At 54.4% G+C, this 17276-nt stretch overlaps 1 protein-coding gene and 1 long non-coding RNA gene across 2 annotated transcripts; both read left to right on the top strand.

Annotated features, from left to right (window-relative positions):
- The first annotated feature begins 8704 nt into the window (after positions 1-8704).
- Positions 8705-10533, top strand: LOC104670846. The gene is made up of 2 exons (XR_749197.1): positions 8705-8970; positions 9186-10533. It is a non-coding gene; the product is annotated as an uncharacterized LOC104670846 (long non-coding RNA).
- A 2563-nt stretch (positions 10534-13096) lies between these two features.
- FOXC1 (forkhead box C1) lies at positions 13097-17047 on the top strand. Its single transcript, XM_010374193.2, has one exon. It carries the CDS (start codon positions 13615-13617, stop codon positions 15268-15270), a length of 1656 nt encoding a protein of 551 aa, XP_010372495.2. The 5' UTR covers positions 13097-13614; the 3' UTR covers positions 15271-17047.
- Positions 17048-17276: the final 229 nt, after the last annotated feature.

Here is a 17276-nt window from a genome sequence, read left to right as displayed (position 1 = left end):
GTCACTAAAGTTGGTATACAATGCCCCACTGTTAAATTGGTAAAAAACCCAAACACAAAAACAAGGTCCAATTCTAGTTTGTTTGGAATCATAAGAGAACACAATGCATTAAACCCATAGCAACTAAATTTGCAACAAATAAGTACAAAAGATGGAAGCTCTCTTTAATTCGCAGCCCCCAATAAAATGCCACTGATTGCATCCAGCATGTCTGAAACAGGCTAGGAGATAATGGATATTTAAAAGCAATTTCTTTGCTGTAGATGCTGATGGACAAGAAAGCTCATCCTGGCTGGAGTTGAACACAGGGAATTTCTTGGTTCCTCTCAGTCTTTCCTATTGTCAGAGCCACTCTTCCGTTTAAGACAGACGTCACCTAAGATTCCAGGCTCCTCCTCCCCCTGTTACAGTGTGCAGAGTGAAGGTCCAACAGTCGACTTGCCAAGAGATAAGGCTTCATGAAAATTCTCCCCCGCGAAAGCCAGAGTCATTTGCCCTGGAGGCTCACAGGGACACACACATGCACACACACACACACACACACACACATACCCAGCCCAGAAAAACAAGAACAGCCCTCAGCCTTCCTTGCCAGCCCCCTCCCCCCAGCTACAGTTCTGGCCCCTTCCCTGCCTCTACACCTCCCCATGACAAGCCCCAGAGATAAGATTATGCCAGGTGACAAAAGAAATCCACACTCCTGAAGCCTGTGCCCCCTAACTACCCCCCCATCCTCATGTTAATTCTCAGTGCCTTCATTCTGTGAATCAGCAAATGTTATATAAATGATTTACCATTTTAAAGGTGCGATAACATCAGACCAGAGGGAGATAAGGGGCTTTGTGTGACACTTGAAGCCACGGTGTTAGGAGTGACTGAGGCTTTCCTTCTCTGCCTTCCCAGGGCTTTAGGCCCCTTGTTTATCTCTTCCTCTCACCAAATTACTTCGGGCCATTTACACGTCTCCTTCCCCCACCAGCTCAGCTTCCTTCTCTTCCCACGCCTTCTGTGAGGCTGTCTGCCTGTCCCACTGCTGGTCCCATGCTTACTGGTGGGGATTTCTCAGAGGCTTCTCTGGATGCGTTCTGAGATCTCAAACGGCAAACAGTGTTTTTCCAAATTCTGTTTTCCCACCGTGTAATTTAAAAACCTGCACAATCATACAAGCATCATCCCCTGACCCCAGCCATCATTTTTATTTTGCATTCTCTTTAACATTCTCCATCCAAAGGAGTCCATCTGCAGCTCACCATTCCAGGCTTTGCAAAGTCCTCATTCTTTTTTGTGTGTGTGTGATCCCATTAAGTTGATGTTTTTAGTAGTGAACATCCAGTTGGCTTGAAATATTTCACTACTGAAAGCCTCACTTGTGTTTAACACCTAACTCACACTGGAGTAAACTAGTATGTTATGTATATTAGTCATTTATGTATATTTACAAATCTAAATATCTATTGCAACATATAAAGGACGACTTTTCCTAGACTTCATAGCTCCCTTTGTTTCAAACTATGACACAATTTTTTCTGAAGCTCATTGAGACGGTTTATACACAAACTATGATGGGTGAGGAGGCGCAGGCAGGTGCTCTGAGGGGAGGCTTCCTTGGCCCTGCAGGCATCTGAGCCTCTCCCAGCCATGCTGCCCGCCTCCATCTGCAACTTCTTTCCTGAGCAGAGTCAGACTCTACACACAGCTCCTGGCAGCATGGGGGCCCTTCAACTCCAGCGATGGAACCAGAACTTGACAGCCCTACCACACTCTCTCACTTCCGGTTTATCCTCGTGTTTTAATTTCCTGTATTTACACAGTTTTTCTCAAAGGCATTCCAAACATTCTCCATTGAATCATCTCATTAAAACCCCTCTTAAAAGACAGCTCAAACGTTTAAGTTATAAGAGATAGATATGATTCATTCCTTTGAGAAAAAATAAACTGAGGCACGGCTAAGCCTGTTGTGCCCCTGGGCCTGATTGACCGTCTAACCTATAGCTGCTGGTGAACAGGCTGTGTACCCCGGACCTCCTCAGACTTAAATGGAGGAAGGTCAGATTTCTCAGTCAGATTTTGCTTGGAGAGCCCAACTATTTCGTTCCACTGAAATAATTGGAGAAGTTCTTTTTTCCACAGGCATCCTGCCTGCACTTCATCATGTGTATTATTTTGGATTTGCTTCAAAAAGAAAAATGGCCTTTCATGGCGTATACGGAATGTGGACAGAAATTGGACCGGGCAGAGGTAGAGCTCCGCAGAGAGACGGAAAACATTCAGGGTGAACACCCACACTCGACACCCACGCTCCAGCGGAGAAGTGAGCCCCCGTGCTGGCCCCACACTTGAGTGTCTCCTCCACCAGAGACCCCCGAGCCGGCCCAGTCTTCTCTGTACCCGAGGAAAGGAAGCAGCTGCCCCTAGAACGGAGGAGCTGGCTGAGAAGCTCAAATCCTGGGACCGCCCCCCCCACCTCCTTCCAAGTTCTGGAAGCCAGTGAGTGCGGGTTTCCCCTGCTCTCTTCACCAGAGGCGCCTTCTCTAAGCCACCTCCTCCCTTTGTCCCTTCCCCTCCCCAGGGCCCAGTGTCTCTAATGAAGGAAACGATTACATCAAAGCAATCAGCACTGAAATTTCAGAGAGGTCCTGTATCTTTTAAAACAGAAAAGACAGAAAAAGGAGTCGTCTCACCCTGCAGCCAAAAGGACCGCAATCCAGCCAGCAGATAGATGACAAGGGATGCCCTGTGCACGGCCATTCCCCGGGGATTTCAGAGGCATCACCAACCAGGGGAAGGGGGGCTTCCCTGCAACGTCCCTCCCTTTCACACAGTTTGCACCCTATGGTCATCAATGAGCCCTTCCAAATATGACGGGATTTACACCATAGGCCTCGTGCTTCCTCAGAGAACGTGGTCGCAGTAAAAGGCTCATCACACTCTTTCTTCACAGTTCTGGACCTCTGTTTGATCTCTTTTCTGATGCCACCCCCATTCTGTCTTCTATCCCTGCACATCCAACTAATGTCAAACTTTAAAAATTATGCATATTAAACGGCCAGCAATGGGGGGCACCTGGGAGAGGATGAATTGAGACCATCCAGGGACACACCAGAGTGAACTCCTCAAAATTCCAGAAACTCTTCCTAAGAGAAAAAGATTATGCATCCATCATTTTCTTCTTGCCCCAAATGTAGACACTTACAATATTTGTTTGTCTGGTGGATAAAACTGAAAGTTACACTAATATTGGAAACCCAGATCTGGGCATATCAGAGAAATTTGTTTTTAAAGGGACATTGCCAAGGACTTTGAATCCAGCACTTGACCTGTATTTCATATTACTCTGATCTAGTCGGGGATGCCTTCTGGGTTCTAAATAATTGGAAAATGTCTGGCACAGCCAGAAAATAAAGCCCAACTTTCCTTTTATGAGATTTACAGCAGACTGTCAACACCACCTGATAAATGAATCTCCTTGAAATCGGCAGAGCTCTAGAGATATCATCAGGAAAGCTGATGTACAAACCAGCAAGAAGAAAAAAAGAATAAGAAAAACTGATTTTACTCCATTTAATGCATAATCAAGGGAAATGCAAAATTTGCCCAACTAAGGAGAAAGAGAAATACGAGGTATAGTTTTCTCAAGTTTTGTTTAGAAGCAAAAGGATCCCTCCACTACACTCCAGCCCGGGCCACAGAGTAAGACTCTCTCTATATATATACATATATATATATATACATATATAGATATAGATATTTGCATATATATGGAAAATTATTGTCATGCATTAGCTCTCTCTTTTAAAATATCCAAAGACAACCTGAAATTAACAAAACAGGAGGACCTGGGTGAGTCTGAGCCCATTCCAGAAAAAACAGTTGGCAGCAGTAAGAGTGGTATTTACTAGAAAACTAATCTACTTCCAGCAGACAGTAGACAATGTGACTGATATTAGACAAAATGCGTGGATGTGTTTGCCTTGATGTTGGCAGGGTGGAGCTGCATCTGTTTTCCTATTATGTAAAACCCCTGCCCCACTCCTGCCAAAACATTCTCCCAGTGGCACGTCTGCCCGCCTCTGGATGCGTTCCTTACTAAAACAAATACGCCTAACACATCATCTTTAATAGCAAACGCTCACAAAGGCAAACAATGAAAAATCCTAGGGTGCGTTTCTTAGGATGGCACCGGGCGCCATGCAGAATTGCCACACACAAAAGCAAAACAGTGCTACTGGCTGACTGGGCCAGGCCCCGGATGTCAGCAACTTTTACTAACTTGCTCTGTCTCAGCAAGTAACTAATTTCCCCCGCCTGGGCAGCCCGCAGTCCTTGCCTAAGAAGTCGCCCTGTGTGCAGTTGTTGTCTCTTTGAGGAGAGTAATAACTACTCAAGCAAACTATGCTTATAAGCGCACAATCTCATGAATAAAAGGAGAGTGTCTCATGGACGATACTGGCACCCTATAAAAGTGCAATTCAACCTTATCTAATCTGGTGCGTGTTTCATCACAGGGATATGCAATAATGGAAGCCTTTGTGCTAAAGGAAGAAGGAAAGGCTCTCACACACGGGCGAGGTGGCGGGGGTCTGTGACCTGGTCCGGACTTTCTGCCGAGTTCTCAGTGAGGACTTGGCGGTCCTGGGGCCAGTAGGTGAGAAAATGATGGATGGGCCGGGTGGGCGACGGCAGGAACGGCCTGGAGAAGGCTTCCTCTTACCATCTGCTCAGGAAGGACGTCAGCGCCAGACTAAACACAGGCCGGCGCGGCTGCAGTGTTCGAGCTTGTGGGCAGGGGCTGGCCTTTAAAAGCACCTTCCTGCGCACGACGGGGAGACACTGGGAGACCAGACGCCCCTACCCATCGGCAGGTCTTGAGGAGAAGCAGGGTTGCCCCAGACTGTTGCTGCAGCCGGCAAGGCGGGGCGCTCCCCAGGGAGTCTGGGCCGCGGTGCCCCGTGCCCCACTCCGCCAGGACTGGGCTTCCCCGGCTCTTGCAGGGAAGAGGGCACAGAGATGCCCTGGACACCCCTGTGACGGGCTGGACCCCAGGAGAGTAGAGCCCCTGCTGCCCCGCGCACCCCTTGGTGGCCAAACACCTCCGGAGACTGAGGTCTTGGGCCTCCTCTGGCTCTGCCTCCGGGATTCTCTCTCTCCCCCAAGGCTGGTCTTTGGGTCAATCGTCCAGACCCAAGCCAAGCTTGTGTTGGGCAAGGGAGGAATTCCTGGAAAAGGGAAAAGCCCCTGCCACCCTCTGCCCTTCATTCATCTTCCCTGCCACCCGCTCTCTCCTTTTCCCTGCTTCTACCCCAATCCTGACCCTCAAGGCCCACCTGGCCAAAGACAAAGGCTGCATTAGTCGCTAGGCCTTGGTGGGACTGAAGGCAGAGGTACCTGGGCATTTGCTAGGGGCAGGCCGCACTAGACTACAAGTCCTGGGTAGGAGCCCTCCTGATCTTGGGCCAGCTCTCTCTTCTGAGAGCATCAGTTTCCCTCTCTATGATTCCAAGGGCTTGACTTTGGTGACTTCTGGACAGTCCCCCATGGTGTCCTGGAGGTAAGCTACAACCTGAAACCCACCTCCTGCTGTCTGTCCCTCCTCCAAGCCTCCTCTGGCTGACTTCTGCCATGGGTGGGAGAGGAAGTGTTCCTGCTTCCTCAGTGTCCTGAGGCTCCTGGCCTGCCTGCCCATCTGTCTGGAGCTGTGGGTAAGGGCGGGCCTACCATTGAGGCAGGGGCGGAAAAGAGCTTCTCTGCTTTATTTGCTGTGTTTTCTGGAGAATCTTCCTTGGGGAAACTACATGGAGGGAAAAGCAGGAGAGAAGCCACCAGATAGCATCCAAGAGGAGAGAAAAATGCGTTCACCAGCAGGTCCTTTATTCATGTATACAGAATGTCTGTGTCCAAATATATACCATTTTTTCTGTGCATGCACTTATACCAGTTTCTCCTCATAGCACTGGTGTGAGCATCTCTAGAATAGTATAGAAGTCTGCAGATAAACCAGACCAATGCAAGTCAGTATGTGTACATATATGTAATAGATTCAAGGGTTGCTGTGGGTAGGCATCCTTCCCATGATAGTTAGTATTTAGCTTCATGGATGTCTGCAAAGGGTGTTCTGTTATACACCCAGCTGCTGGAAGAAGGCCAAACACGGAGCGGGCCTCTATGTGTTTGTTGATTACATGGATTAGTAAATGTCTCATTGATCTGAAATGCACATTTTTCTGTTTACATTTTAGCAACTGAAACAGAGATGACATGCACCACCGATGATATTTAATAATTTAGTTTTTTCCTTCTTAGTGGCTGATAAGCACTGTACCTTATCAGAAATGCATCTTAGATCCCGTGAGCCCGTGCAGAGTGCCATTGCGAGGGCTATGTAACCTTGGGCAAGCTCTTTCTTCTCTTTAAGCTCAGTTTCCTCATGTATAAGATGTAGATCATAGTATCCATGTCAGCGTCCTCGTGAGGATTAGGTGAAAGGAGTATTTAAAGCACGCAGCAGGATGACCGCATACTAAGTGTTCTGTACATCTTACCTGTCCTTATAATTGTGGTTATTAGTGTCCAAGATTGGAGAAACATGGAATAAATCTGCCTCTCATTAGTGCGCACACTCTGCCCCAAACCCCTTTTTTTTTTTGTGGGGGGAGGTGCTGCTCCATCTAGTGAGTGGGGAGATTTTCTAATTCCCACTGGGGTCCTTGTGACCCCAAGCCAAAGCTAAACCTTTAGCAAAAGTAAATTCTGCATTTCTCTGCTGCCTTCATTAATAGTCAACCCAGTTGGGCTAAAAAAAACTACCAGGGCAAACCATAACTAAATACTACAGAGCAAGTGCCTCCTTTCCTCGCATACATTTATTTCTGTGGTAATTCGCCTATTTGCCATAGTTCGTCTTTTCTTATTTCTTCACTTCCAAACGAAACAGCGCTAATCCGAATGCTTACCTCTCTGTGTGCCAGCCTTTAGCCTGTGTCTGTGTCTGCTGCGTATGTAAATACGGACAAGCCCCTCTGCGGGCAAAGCCATAGAGATGCATGGTCCTTGTTCCCATAGGTGACTTCGGGGCGCGTAATTGCACGTGGGAGTGTGAGACCTAGTCAGCACCGCCACTCACTGGTCCTGTTCTCGAAACCGGTTCTTTGGAGGCTCAGTTTTTGGTAATTAAGACTAAGGAGTGCTTAAAAAACAGAAGTACGTTTTCCTGGAAACCAGCAGTCTTTATTTGCAACTTTTATTGGCAAACCTGGCTGCCAGTAAATACATTCCTTGGCATCTCCCACAATGTAATTCACTTGATGGAGCGCCCTTGCTTTTCCTGTAGCGTGTACATCAATTAAAAGGGCCGCCTGGAAGGGATGCGTAGTGGTGGCTGAAAGCTCCAGTCTCAGGTCACCTCCCTCCTGGACCTCCAGGAACAAAAGCATCTGTGGTCTGTGCCTGGGAGTCTGAGATGGTCTCCCCGACGGGGCTGCTCCCGCTGGACCCTGAGGGATGAGAGTTGCAGCCTAGGAACACCAGGCGCCAGGCCCTGCGGGGTCCCACGCCGGCGGCGTGGTCTTCCCCGAGCCTCCTTCTCTAGAGACCGGGTGCCCGAGGGACGCTGTGGCCGGGCGGGCTGAGCCGGCCTTGGAGCCCGGCGCGGGCAGAGGCGCCGCGGAGACCACGCCTCCGACGGCAGGGGGCGCTCGCGGCACGCGCAGTGCCCGGTGCGGGCGCCCAGGACGGCGGCCTGGCCCGGGTGCCCCAGGCGCGCGACCTGCGGGGTCTGGTCCCCCAGCCTCAGAGCACCAGTCTGGGCCGACCGAGCGGCCTCCGGGCGTCCACAGCGTCCCTTCTTCTACCTATGCCTGCGGGGAGGCGGCGGGAGGCCTGTGGAGGGCGGCCAGGGAGCAGACCACCGGGTCAGCAGTGCACGCGTCCAGGCGCCCACCCACCCACTCGCGAGGACCAGCAGTCCCCGGCGGCGTCGGCCCTCGGGCCCTCAGGGGAGGCGGCACCGAGCCAGGTATCGGCCTCGTCCCTGCCCTGAGAGGTGCAAACACCGGCCCCGGCCCAGGGCCCTGGGGCCGCCGCCCAGAAGGTTCAGAGTGGGGGGCGGGGGGCGCCGAGCGCGCCTCCCCCGCAGCAGGCCCGGCGGTGCGTCCGCGGGGGCCACGCCCCGACCGGGGTGAGGCACTTCGGAAGGAAGGTCCCAGGGCGCAGGGCTCTGCCAAGGCAGCCCTCGGAAGGAAGGCGGGCGGCAGCCCGGGCGCCTGGGTCCGCTGCGGCGCGGGGCCGGAGACCCGGGCACAGCCAGCCACCTGCAAGGCTGCAGCCCACCTCGCCACGCCGGCGGCTCCGGAGCTGTCTGTGGGTCTGTCTCACGGAGCAAAGCCTTTCTTCCGACACCCATAGCCAAGGCGCGTCCCTGCAGGGGCACACGCCTTCCGCTCCAGCCCCGGGAAGGCGCTTTCGCCCTGCAGTCCTCCGACGGCCGGCGCCCGCTGCACCCTGCGCCTCGCACCCTGCTCTGGCAGATTCTGGGACCTGGGGACTCGCCCGCCCTGCGCGGCGCCCCCCCACCCACAGGAGCCGAGGTTGGGAGGCTGCGGGGCCTCTGCCCTCCCAGGCCGTGGAGTGCGGCGGCCGCTCTGAGTCTGCTGGGGACCTGGATGGGGAGAAACTGGAGCTCGTGCGTGCACTCACGCACCATTTATTCTTTCCGATCATCCATCCCTTTACAAATTTTATTATTCCAGATTGTTAATGCAAGGTGACAGTTTGAATCTCCATTTACCTCTGGCTGAACACAGGAAGCCCTGAGTCTTTTGAAGCCGGGCACCAAAGTTAAAGATTCACTTCCCGCAGTCCCTACGGCCCCTTCTTGCAGCTTAGCTCGGCTCTGAGCCCCCGAAACGCCCTTCGAGGCGGGGGCTTTCCTGCAAAGGGGCGACAGGTGGGCCATCCCGAGGCGGGAACGAGCAGGTGTTGGCTGGCTTTCTCCTGGGTGAGTAATTAGGGGAGCCGCCCATCTAGGGGAGTTAGGAGATGACAGTAAATTATCCCGTCACACGAACTTCCCGTGGAGGTCTGCCCCTAGGAGGACAACTATCGGATTAATCCAATCATGTAGACAGGCAATATGGATCACTTTGTCTTTAAAACAATCGAAAACCAAACGCTCTTTTCGTTTATTGTAGAAATTATTTTTCTACTAAGGAGGGGGCTGAATTGGAGGGACTGTGCTAACAAAACCTCTACTTGAAAATCCCCCAGCTAAGGAGTATCTACCCAAGGTCGCGGCCACACAGATGTTCAGTCCCCACTCCTTCCTCCGCTGAAAAGTCGCACCGAGGACAAACGTTGCCTGCCGGCCTGGTGGTTTGAAAACGAATACCGGGCATTGATACCAGGATATCCTCCCCTCCCCCTGGGCTTCTGGTCTAAGCAAAGGCGGCCAAGTGGAGAACTAAGACAATTATCTAAGTAGTCTAAATAGCTCAAAGACACCCCCAAGCGGACCTTGCTCCAGTGGTCTGTGATGGCAGCCCAGTGGGCAGCTTTCTAGCGGCCTCCTGAGGTTAATTGACTTAATAATCTTCCACTTTGTCTCCCTCAGGAAAGGGAAAGATGTGAGGCAGCTGTGGACTTGCAGCCTCCCTCCTGTGTGTGCAGAGCCCCCGGGAGTCACTGACCCGAGTGGAGCAGGAGAAGCGCTTTCCCTCATGTTCTAAGCCTGCCTTTTCTGTTGTCCCCCAGGTCCTGGGCCAGGCGGAGCCCCCCCTGAAGGTGGTATCCTACCTGCCCTCGCCTCCCCACTCCAGCCCACAGTTCGGCTTTCAGGGCTGAACCCAGAGCCCAGAGGATGGAGAAGCCAGAAAGCGGGAAGGTAAGGGAGAGGGCGTCTAGGCACACCACAGAGGTGACTGGGCTGTGTCGGGGACAATCCGCACTACAAGAGCCGAGCTCACACCCCTAGGGAGTGATTTTTCCGGACTGCCCCCATCCCCATCTCCACTCCCTCTACTTTACTTGAAAAATAAAAAGAAAGAGAGCGCCTTCTGGCTCCTGGTGACCCGTATTTAGGACACCATCCCATCCCCCAGCACACACATTCCTACAGTGTCACCTGGTCCCCAATCCGAGCATTTCCTGGAGTGCTCGCCACATTCCCCTTCCTGGTGCTTTTCTTTGGTGGGGCCAGGGGAGACTTTGTTTTGAACATCGCTGTGACGTCACTCCCCCTCCTCCGAGCTAAGCACCCCTCGGTGGGCCCTGGGAATTGTTGCCCGGCCTGCTGGGGAGGGGCGGAGTGTGGGCCGAGGGAGGGTTTCCACCAAACTTCCATTACCGCTGTCGCCTGCGGGGCCTTCAGGCTGCAAGTACGTGAGGTGTCAGAAAAGAAGCCGAAGGGTTCCTGTGGGGGCTCTTTTGCCAAATGAGTCAAGAGATGTGCGGGAGAGGATGATTGAAGTATCCCGTGGAGTAGCAGAAAGGGGCATCAAAAACTGTAACCTGAAAATAAAAACTTTAACCTGTTCCCCCAAAGACTTCATGTCTGCGTGTTAATGTTCAAACACCACCACTAACAACAAAAATGAAATAAGTGCTTGAAATACAATCAAGTCACTTACGGGAGGCTTGCATCCGAGTAAGTTTATAAAACACAAATGCAAATATCTTTCCTTGGCGAATATCCAGAGCTAAACCAGTGGAAAGTTGATCTTGATAAAACCACATCCCTCCATTTTTTTTCGCGTGCCAGATACTAATTTCACAACGGCAACTTTTATACCCAAAACAGAGAGCTGAGAACACCGCTGCAGTTCGATTTGCAATTTACATAACAAGCTGTTTACACTTCACTGGGCCGATGGAGGGAGGAGGCAGGGAAGAGCAGGAGGCGACAGGCTGGTGGGGGAGGGGGCGGCGGGGCACTATTGCCTGTTGCAAAACTCCGGGCCGAAGGCGTTTCCCGCATTCGGAAAACAAAGCATCCGTAATCGCTGCGTTCATCTCCGCGCACCGCTAGCAGTGCAAAAAGCAGCTTAAAGACCGAATTCACCACTTGTTGAGGTGTTCAGGGAGACCACTTAAATCTCCTCCAGGCTGAAGCCAGAGCACTGCTTAAAGCCTCGACCAAGTGCTCTGATAACACCTTCAGGGTGCCGGGCTGGGGGCTGAACACGAATTAAGTGTTCAAGTCGTGGGGTTTCACCACCATCTTCGCCCCTGTCTAGGGTCCTTGGCAACCAGCAAGTACTGAGCCTCCTGTTGGTGCTTCTCCAACCCACCAGTGACTTGGCCTGCAAACCACCTGGAAAAGGAGTCTCCAGAGACCCCGGCGCACAGCAGGCCAGGAGGCAGCTGCCCCGGGATTCAGAGCAACCTCGGGGCAACCCTCCCTCCTCCAAAGGCTAATTCCAGAAGAGGCAGGTCCTCTTTCCTTCGATGTCAATGTCCATTATGGAACAGTAATTTTTAAATGTTCAGGTGACACGGAGATGCGCCTGCTACACCTCAGAACCCTTCACATGTAACAGCCGAAGCTGCAATTTGAATTTTCCTGCCAACGTGAGGAAGCCGGGATTCGAACAGGGGAGACAAAAGGGACCCCGAACATGTCCTTGGAGTTAATAGATGGTCGGAAATCACGGGGAGCGGAGCTGTTAAATGCGTCACGCACGCTTCTTCGCAGTCTCCTGAACTCGCCACTTCCCCCAGCTTCTAGTGAACAACTTGGGATTCAGCCTCCGGGAGGGTCTCTCCTAAAGTCGCTAACATGCAGAATCGCCGTGCCGGGGTCGCGGGGGAGGCCTGGCTCTTTCCCAGTCCTTCGTTTCTTTCCCTCGTTTCTCTTTTTCCTGTCCCACTCCAAAAACCCAGCGACGGCGAATCTCAGGCCTGTGCACAAGAAGCAGGGGCCCTTCTGTGCGTATCCCCCCAGAATCCCTGAACCGCCCTCCAGGTGCGATCCTGTACCTTCTCCCAGACACACCCGTTATCTCTGCGAGCCGGCAGCCCTGCGCATGTGGAGATGGAGGCTGGCCTGGGGAAGCGTTAAGCTCTTAGACATATTTATTTGTTTCTTGTCATCACACCTGCTAATGTCGCCGAGCCCGCAGCCTGACCCCTCGTCTGAGCCGAAATGCGCCTGACGCAATCAGGGGGGGCGGCGGCGCGGCGAGGCGAGGCGAGGCGGCGGGACCCTCGCGGGGGAGCAGGGGAGCGCGGGGAAGCAGCCGTGCTCCAGCAGCCCTTGCCGCCCGCACCCTCAGGCCGCCCAGGGCCCCCGGGGAGGGGGGAGAGAAGCAGGGCGGCCGGCAGTGGGGCAGGCTCATCCTTCGCGGGTGAACGGCCGTCGGAAACTCCCAGCAGGGCCCCGCACCCCTTGCCTTAATTTCGACTGGGGAGGGGTCATGGAGGGGGCCAGATGGGCAACGAATCTTCTTCCCCACCGCGAACAGGGCCTGGCTGCGACCGAGCCCTCAGAATCATGTCCTTTGTAGCCGAGTTCAGGACAGGAGAACCTCCAAGTGGAGAAAAGCCGGAGACGTCAAAGACCCGAGTGAGACTGACGTTGGAGAAGGGAGGGAAGGGGCTGCGGGAGAGGAGAGGCGGCGGGGAGGAGAGGCCAGGGCGACCCCAGGGCTGGCGTCGGCGGGGCGGGCGAAGGAATGGAGCGAGCCAGCGCGAGGCGGGGCGGAGACGCCAGGGCCATTCGGGACCGGTGGACGGAGGAAGGGTCTGCACGGGGCCCGGGAGGACCCAGGAAGTCTGCGCGAAGAGCGGGCGTGGGTCCGGAGGGCCCGGGGTGGGAGGTCTGCCGGGCGCCGGCGGCGGGCAGGTGGACTGCGGGGGGCGAACCGACGGCGGGCCGGGCGCCGGGGCGGGCGCAGGGCCGGGGCCCGGGCCAGGGCGGCCGGCGCGCGTGTGGTCAGCCCCGCGGTCCTCCGGCCTCCGGGAGCGGGCAGGCAGGGCTCGGCCTCCGGCTCATTCAGAGGCGGTTCTCACCTCCCATTGGCTGCCGCCGCTGGCGGGGCGGGGCCCCGCTGCCCGGAAAAAAGTGTAACTGCGTAAAAAAGTCCTCGCCTGGGTGACGGATGCTCAAAAGTTCAGAAGTTTTCCCAATGCTTCCTTAAGCGGTTGGCGCGCGAGAGACCGAGAAAAGGTGACGCGGGGCCCGGGCAGGCGGCCGGCGCGCGGCCCCCCCGCCCTGGTTATTTGGCCGCCTTCGCCGGCAGCTCGGGGCAGAGTCTCCTGGAAGGCGCAGGCAGTGTGGCGAGAAGGGCGCCTGCTTGTTCTTTCTTTCTGTCTGCTTTTCCCGGTTTGCGCCTGGAAGCTGCGCCGCGAGTTCCTGCAAGGCGGTCTGCCGCGGCCCGGCCCGGCCTTCTCCCCTCGCAGCGACCCCGCCTCGCGGCCGCGCGGGCCCCGAGGTAGCCCGAGGCGCCGGAGGAGCCAGCCCCAGCGAGCGCCGGGAGAGGCGGCAGCGCAGCCGGACGCACAGCGCAGCGGGCCGGCACCAGCTCGGCCGGGCCCAGACTCGGACTCGGCGGCCGGCGCGGCGCGGCCCGGCCCGAGCTAGGGTGGGGGGCGGCGGGCGGCGCGGGGCGGCGGCGAGCGGGGGCCATGCAGGCGCGCTACTCGGTGTCCAGCCCCAACTCCCTGGGAGTGGTGCCCTACCTCGGCGGCGAGCAGAGCTACTACCGCGCGGCGGCCGCGGCGGCCGGGGGCGGCTACACCGCCATGCCGGCCCCCATGAGCGTGTACTCGCACCCTGCGCACGCCGAGCAGTACCCGGGCGGCATGGCCCGCGCCTACGGGCCCTACACGCCACAGCCGCAGCCCAAGGACATGGTGAAGCCGCCCTATAGCTACATCGCGCTCATCACCATGGCCATCCAGAACGCCCCGGACAAGAAGATCACCCTGAACGGCATCTACCAGTTCATCATGGACCGCTTCCCCTTCTACCGGGACAACAAGCAGGGCTGGCAGAACAGCATCCGCCACAACCTCTCGCTCAACGAGTGCTTCGTCAAGGTGCCGCGCGACGACAAGAAGCCGGGCAAGGGCAGCTACTGGACGCTGGATCCGGACTCCTACAACATGTTCGAGAACGGCAGCTTCCTGCGGCGGCGGCGGCGCTTCAAGAAGAAGGACGCGGTGAAGGACAAGGAGGAGAAGGACAGGCTGCATCTCAAGGAGCCGCCCCCGCCCGGCCGCCAGCCCCCGCCCGCGCCGCCCGAGCAGGCCGACGGCAACGCGCCCGGCCCGCAGCCGCCGCCCGTGCGCATCCAGGACATCAAGACCGAGAACGGTACGTGCCCCTCGCCGCCCCAGCCCCTGTCCCCGGCCGCCGCCCTGGGCAGCGGCAGCGCCGCCACGGTGCCCAAGATCGAGAGCCCCGACAGCAGCAGCAGCAGCCTGTCCAGCGGGAGTAGCCCCCCGGGCAGCCTCCCTTCGGCGCGGCCGCTCAGCCTGGACGGTGCGGATTCTGCGCCGCCGCCGCCCGCGCCCTCCGCGCCTCCGCCGCCGCACCACAGCCAGGGCTTCAGCGTGGACAACATCATGACGTCGCTGCGGGGGTCGCCGCAGAGCGCAGCAGCGGAGCTCAGCTCCGGCCTTCTGGCCTCGGCTGCAGCGTCCTCGCGCGCAGGGATCGCACCCCCGCTGGCGCTCGGCGCCTACTCTCCGGGTCAGAGCTCCCTCTACAGCTCCCCCTGCAGCCAGAGCTCCAGCGCGGGCAGCTCGGGCGGCGGCGGTGGCGCGGGGGGCGCGGGGGGTGCGGGCGGCGCCGGGACCTACCACTGCAACCTGCAGGCCATGAGCCTGTACGCGGCCGGCGAGCGCGGGGGCCACTTGCAGGGCGCGCCCGGGGGCGCGGGCGGCTCGGCCGTGGACGACCCCCTGCCCGACTACTCTCTGCCTCCGGTCACCAGCAGCAGCTCGTCGTCCCTGAGTCACGGCGGCGGCGGCGGCGGGGGAGGCCAGGAGGCCGGCCACCACCCTGCGGCCCACCAGGGCCGCCTCACCTCGTGGTACCTGAACCAGGCGGGCGGAGACCTGGGCCACTTGGCGAGCGCGGCGGCGGCGGCGGCGGCCGCAGGCTACCCGGGCCAGCAGCAGAACTTCCACTCGGTGCGGGAGATGTTCGAGTCGCAGAGGATCGGCTTGAACAACTCTCCAGTGAACGGGAATAGTAGCTGTCAAATGGCCTTCCCTTCCAGCCAATCTCTGTACCGCACGTCCGGAGCTTTCGTCTATGACTGTAGCAAGTTTTGACACCCTCTCAAAGCCGAACTGAATCGAACCCCAAAGCAGGAAAAGCCAAAGGAACCCATCAAGGCAAAATCGAAACTAAAAAAAAATCCAATTAAAAAACAAAACAGAACCCTGAGAATATTCACCACACCAGCGAACAGAATATCCCTCCAAAAATTCAGCTCACCAGCACCAGCACGAAGAAAACTCTATTTTCTTAACAGATTAATTCAGAGCCACCTCCACTTTGCCTTATCTAAATAAACAAACCTGTAAACTGTTTTGTACAGAGACAGCAAAATCATGGTTTATTAAAGGACAGTGTTACTCCAGATAACACGTAAGTTTCTTCTTGCTTTTCAGAGACCTGCTTTCCCTTCCTCCCGTCTCCCCTCTCTTGCCTTCTTCCTTGCCTCTCACCTGTAAGATATTATTTTATCCTATGTTGAAGGGAGGGGAAAGTCCCCGTTTATGAAAGTCGCTTTCTTTTTATTCATGGACTTGTTTTAAAATGTAAATTGCAACATAGTAATTTATTTTTAATTTGTAGTTGGATGTCGTGGACCAAACGCCAGAAAGTGTTTCCAAAACCTGACGTTAAATTGCCTGAAACTTTAAATTGTGCTTTTTTTCTCATTATAAAAAGGGAAACTGTATTAATCTTATTCTATCCTCTTTTCTTTCTTTTTGTTGAACATATTCATTGTTTATTAATAAATTACCATTCAGTTTGAATGAGACCTATATGTCTGGATACTTTAATAGAGCTTTAATTATTACGAGAAAAGATTTCAGAGATAAAACACTAGAAGTTACCTATTCTCCACCTAAATCTCTGAAAAATGGAGAAACCCTCTGACTAGTCCGTGTCAAATTTTACTGAAAGTCTTTTTGTTTATAATTATTCTCCTGCAGCATCTTCTGCAAAATGTGCTATATAGTCAGCTTGCTTTGAGGCTAGTAAAAAGATATTTTTCTAAACAGATTGGAGTTGGCATATAAACAAATACGTTTCCTCACTAATGACAGACCAGGATTCGGAAACTTTAGGGCCATGGATCAGCCGCGGTCTTACCACGGTGATACCTGTGTGCCGAGAGCTGCGACTGTGCGGCCAGATATGCACAAATATTTGGCCTGTGTATTCCATATAAAATTGCAATGCAAATTATACATCCCTGTGAGCCAGTTGCTGAATAGATTTTTTCCTGTTAATTTCAGTCCTTTATAAAAGGAAAAATAAACTAGTTTTTAAATGTATGTATATAATTCTCCCCCATTTACAATCCTTCATGTATTACATAGAAGGATTGCTTTTTAAAAAATATACTGCGGGTTGGAAAGGGATATTTAATCTTTGGGAAACTATTTTAGAAAATATGTTTGTAGAACAATTATTTTTGAAAAAGATTTAAAGCAATAACAAGAAGGAAGGCGAGAGGAGCAGAACACTTTGGTCTAGGGTGGTTTCTTTTTAAACCAATTTTTCTTGTTAATTTACAGTTAAACCTAGGGGACAATCCGGATTGGCCCTCCCCCTTTTGTAAATAACCCAGGAAATGTAATAAATTCCTTATCTTAGGGTGATCTGCCCTGCCAATCAGACTTTGGGGAGATGGCGATTTGATTACAGGCGTGGGGGGGCTTGCAGTTTGTTTTGGAGATAATACAGTTTCCTGCTATCTGCCGCTCCTATCTAGAGGCAACACTTAAGCAGTAATTGCTGTTGCTTGTTGTCAAAATTTGATCATTGTTAAAGGATTGCTGCAAATAAATACACTTTAATTTCAGTCAAAAACTGCTCTACGTGGCCTGTGATTCGCTCGGTCCCCTCCCCCAGGGTCGTAACCTAATCGCCGGGAAGATCGCAGTGGCGCTGGCGCGGGTGTCTCTTTGGGGCAGGCCGGCTGGGGGTGGCCTCACGGCCCCGTTTAAATCTCTCTGGGCTGTCGCGGCGCTAGGTCCCGGGGCTGCCTGCAGCTTCCTCGGGTTACAGCCTCTTTCGCGGCAGGAGAAGGGGAGGGGGT

The sequence above is a fragment of the Rhinopithecus roxellana genome, chromosome 4 (assembly GCF_007565055.1).
Source record: "Rhinopithecus roxellana isolate Shanxi Qingling chromosome 4, ASM756505v1, whole genome shotgun sequence".
Taxonomy (NCBI): domain Eukaryota; kingdom Metazoa; phylum Chordata; class Mammalia; order Primates; family Cercopithecidae; genus Rhinopithecus; species Rhinopithecus roxellana.
Note: the sequence above shows the minus strand (reverse complement) of the source record. Positions and strands in the feature narration are given on the sequence as shown.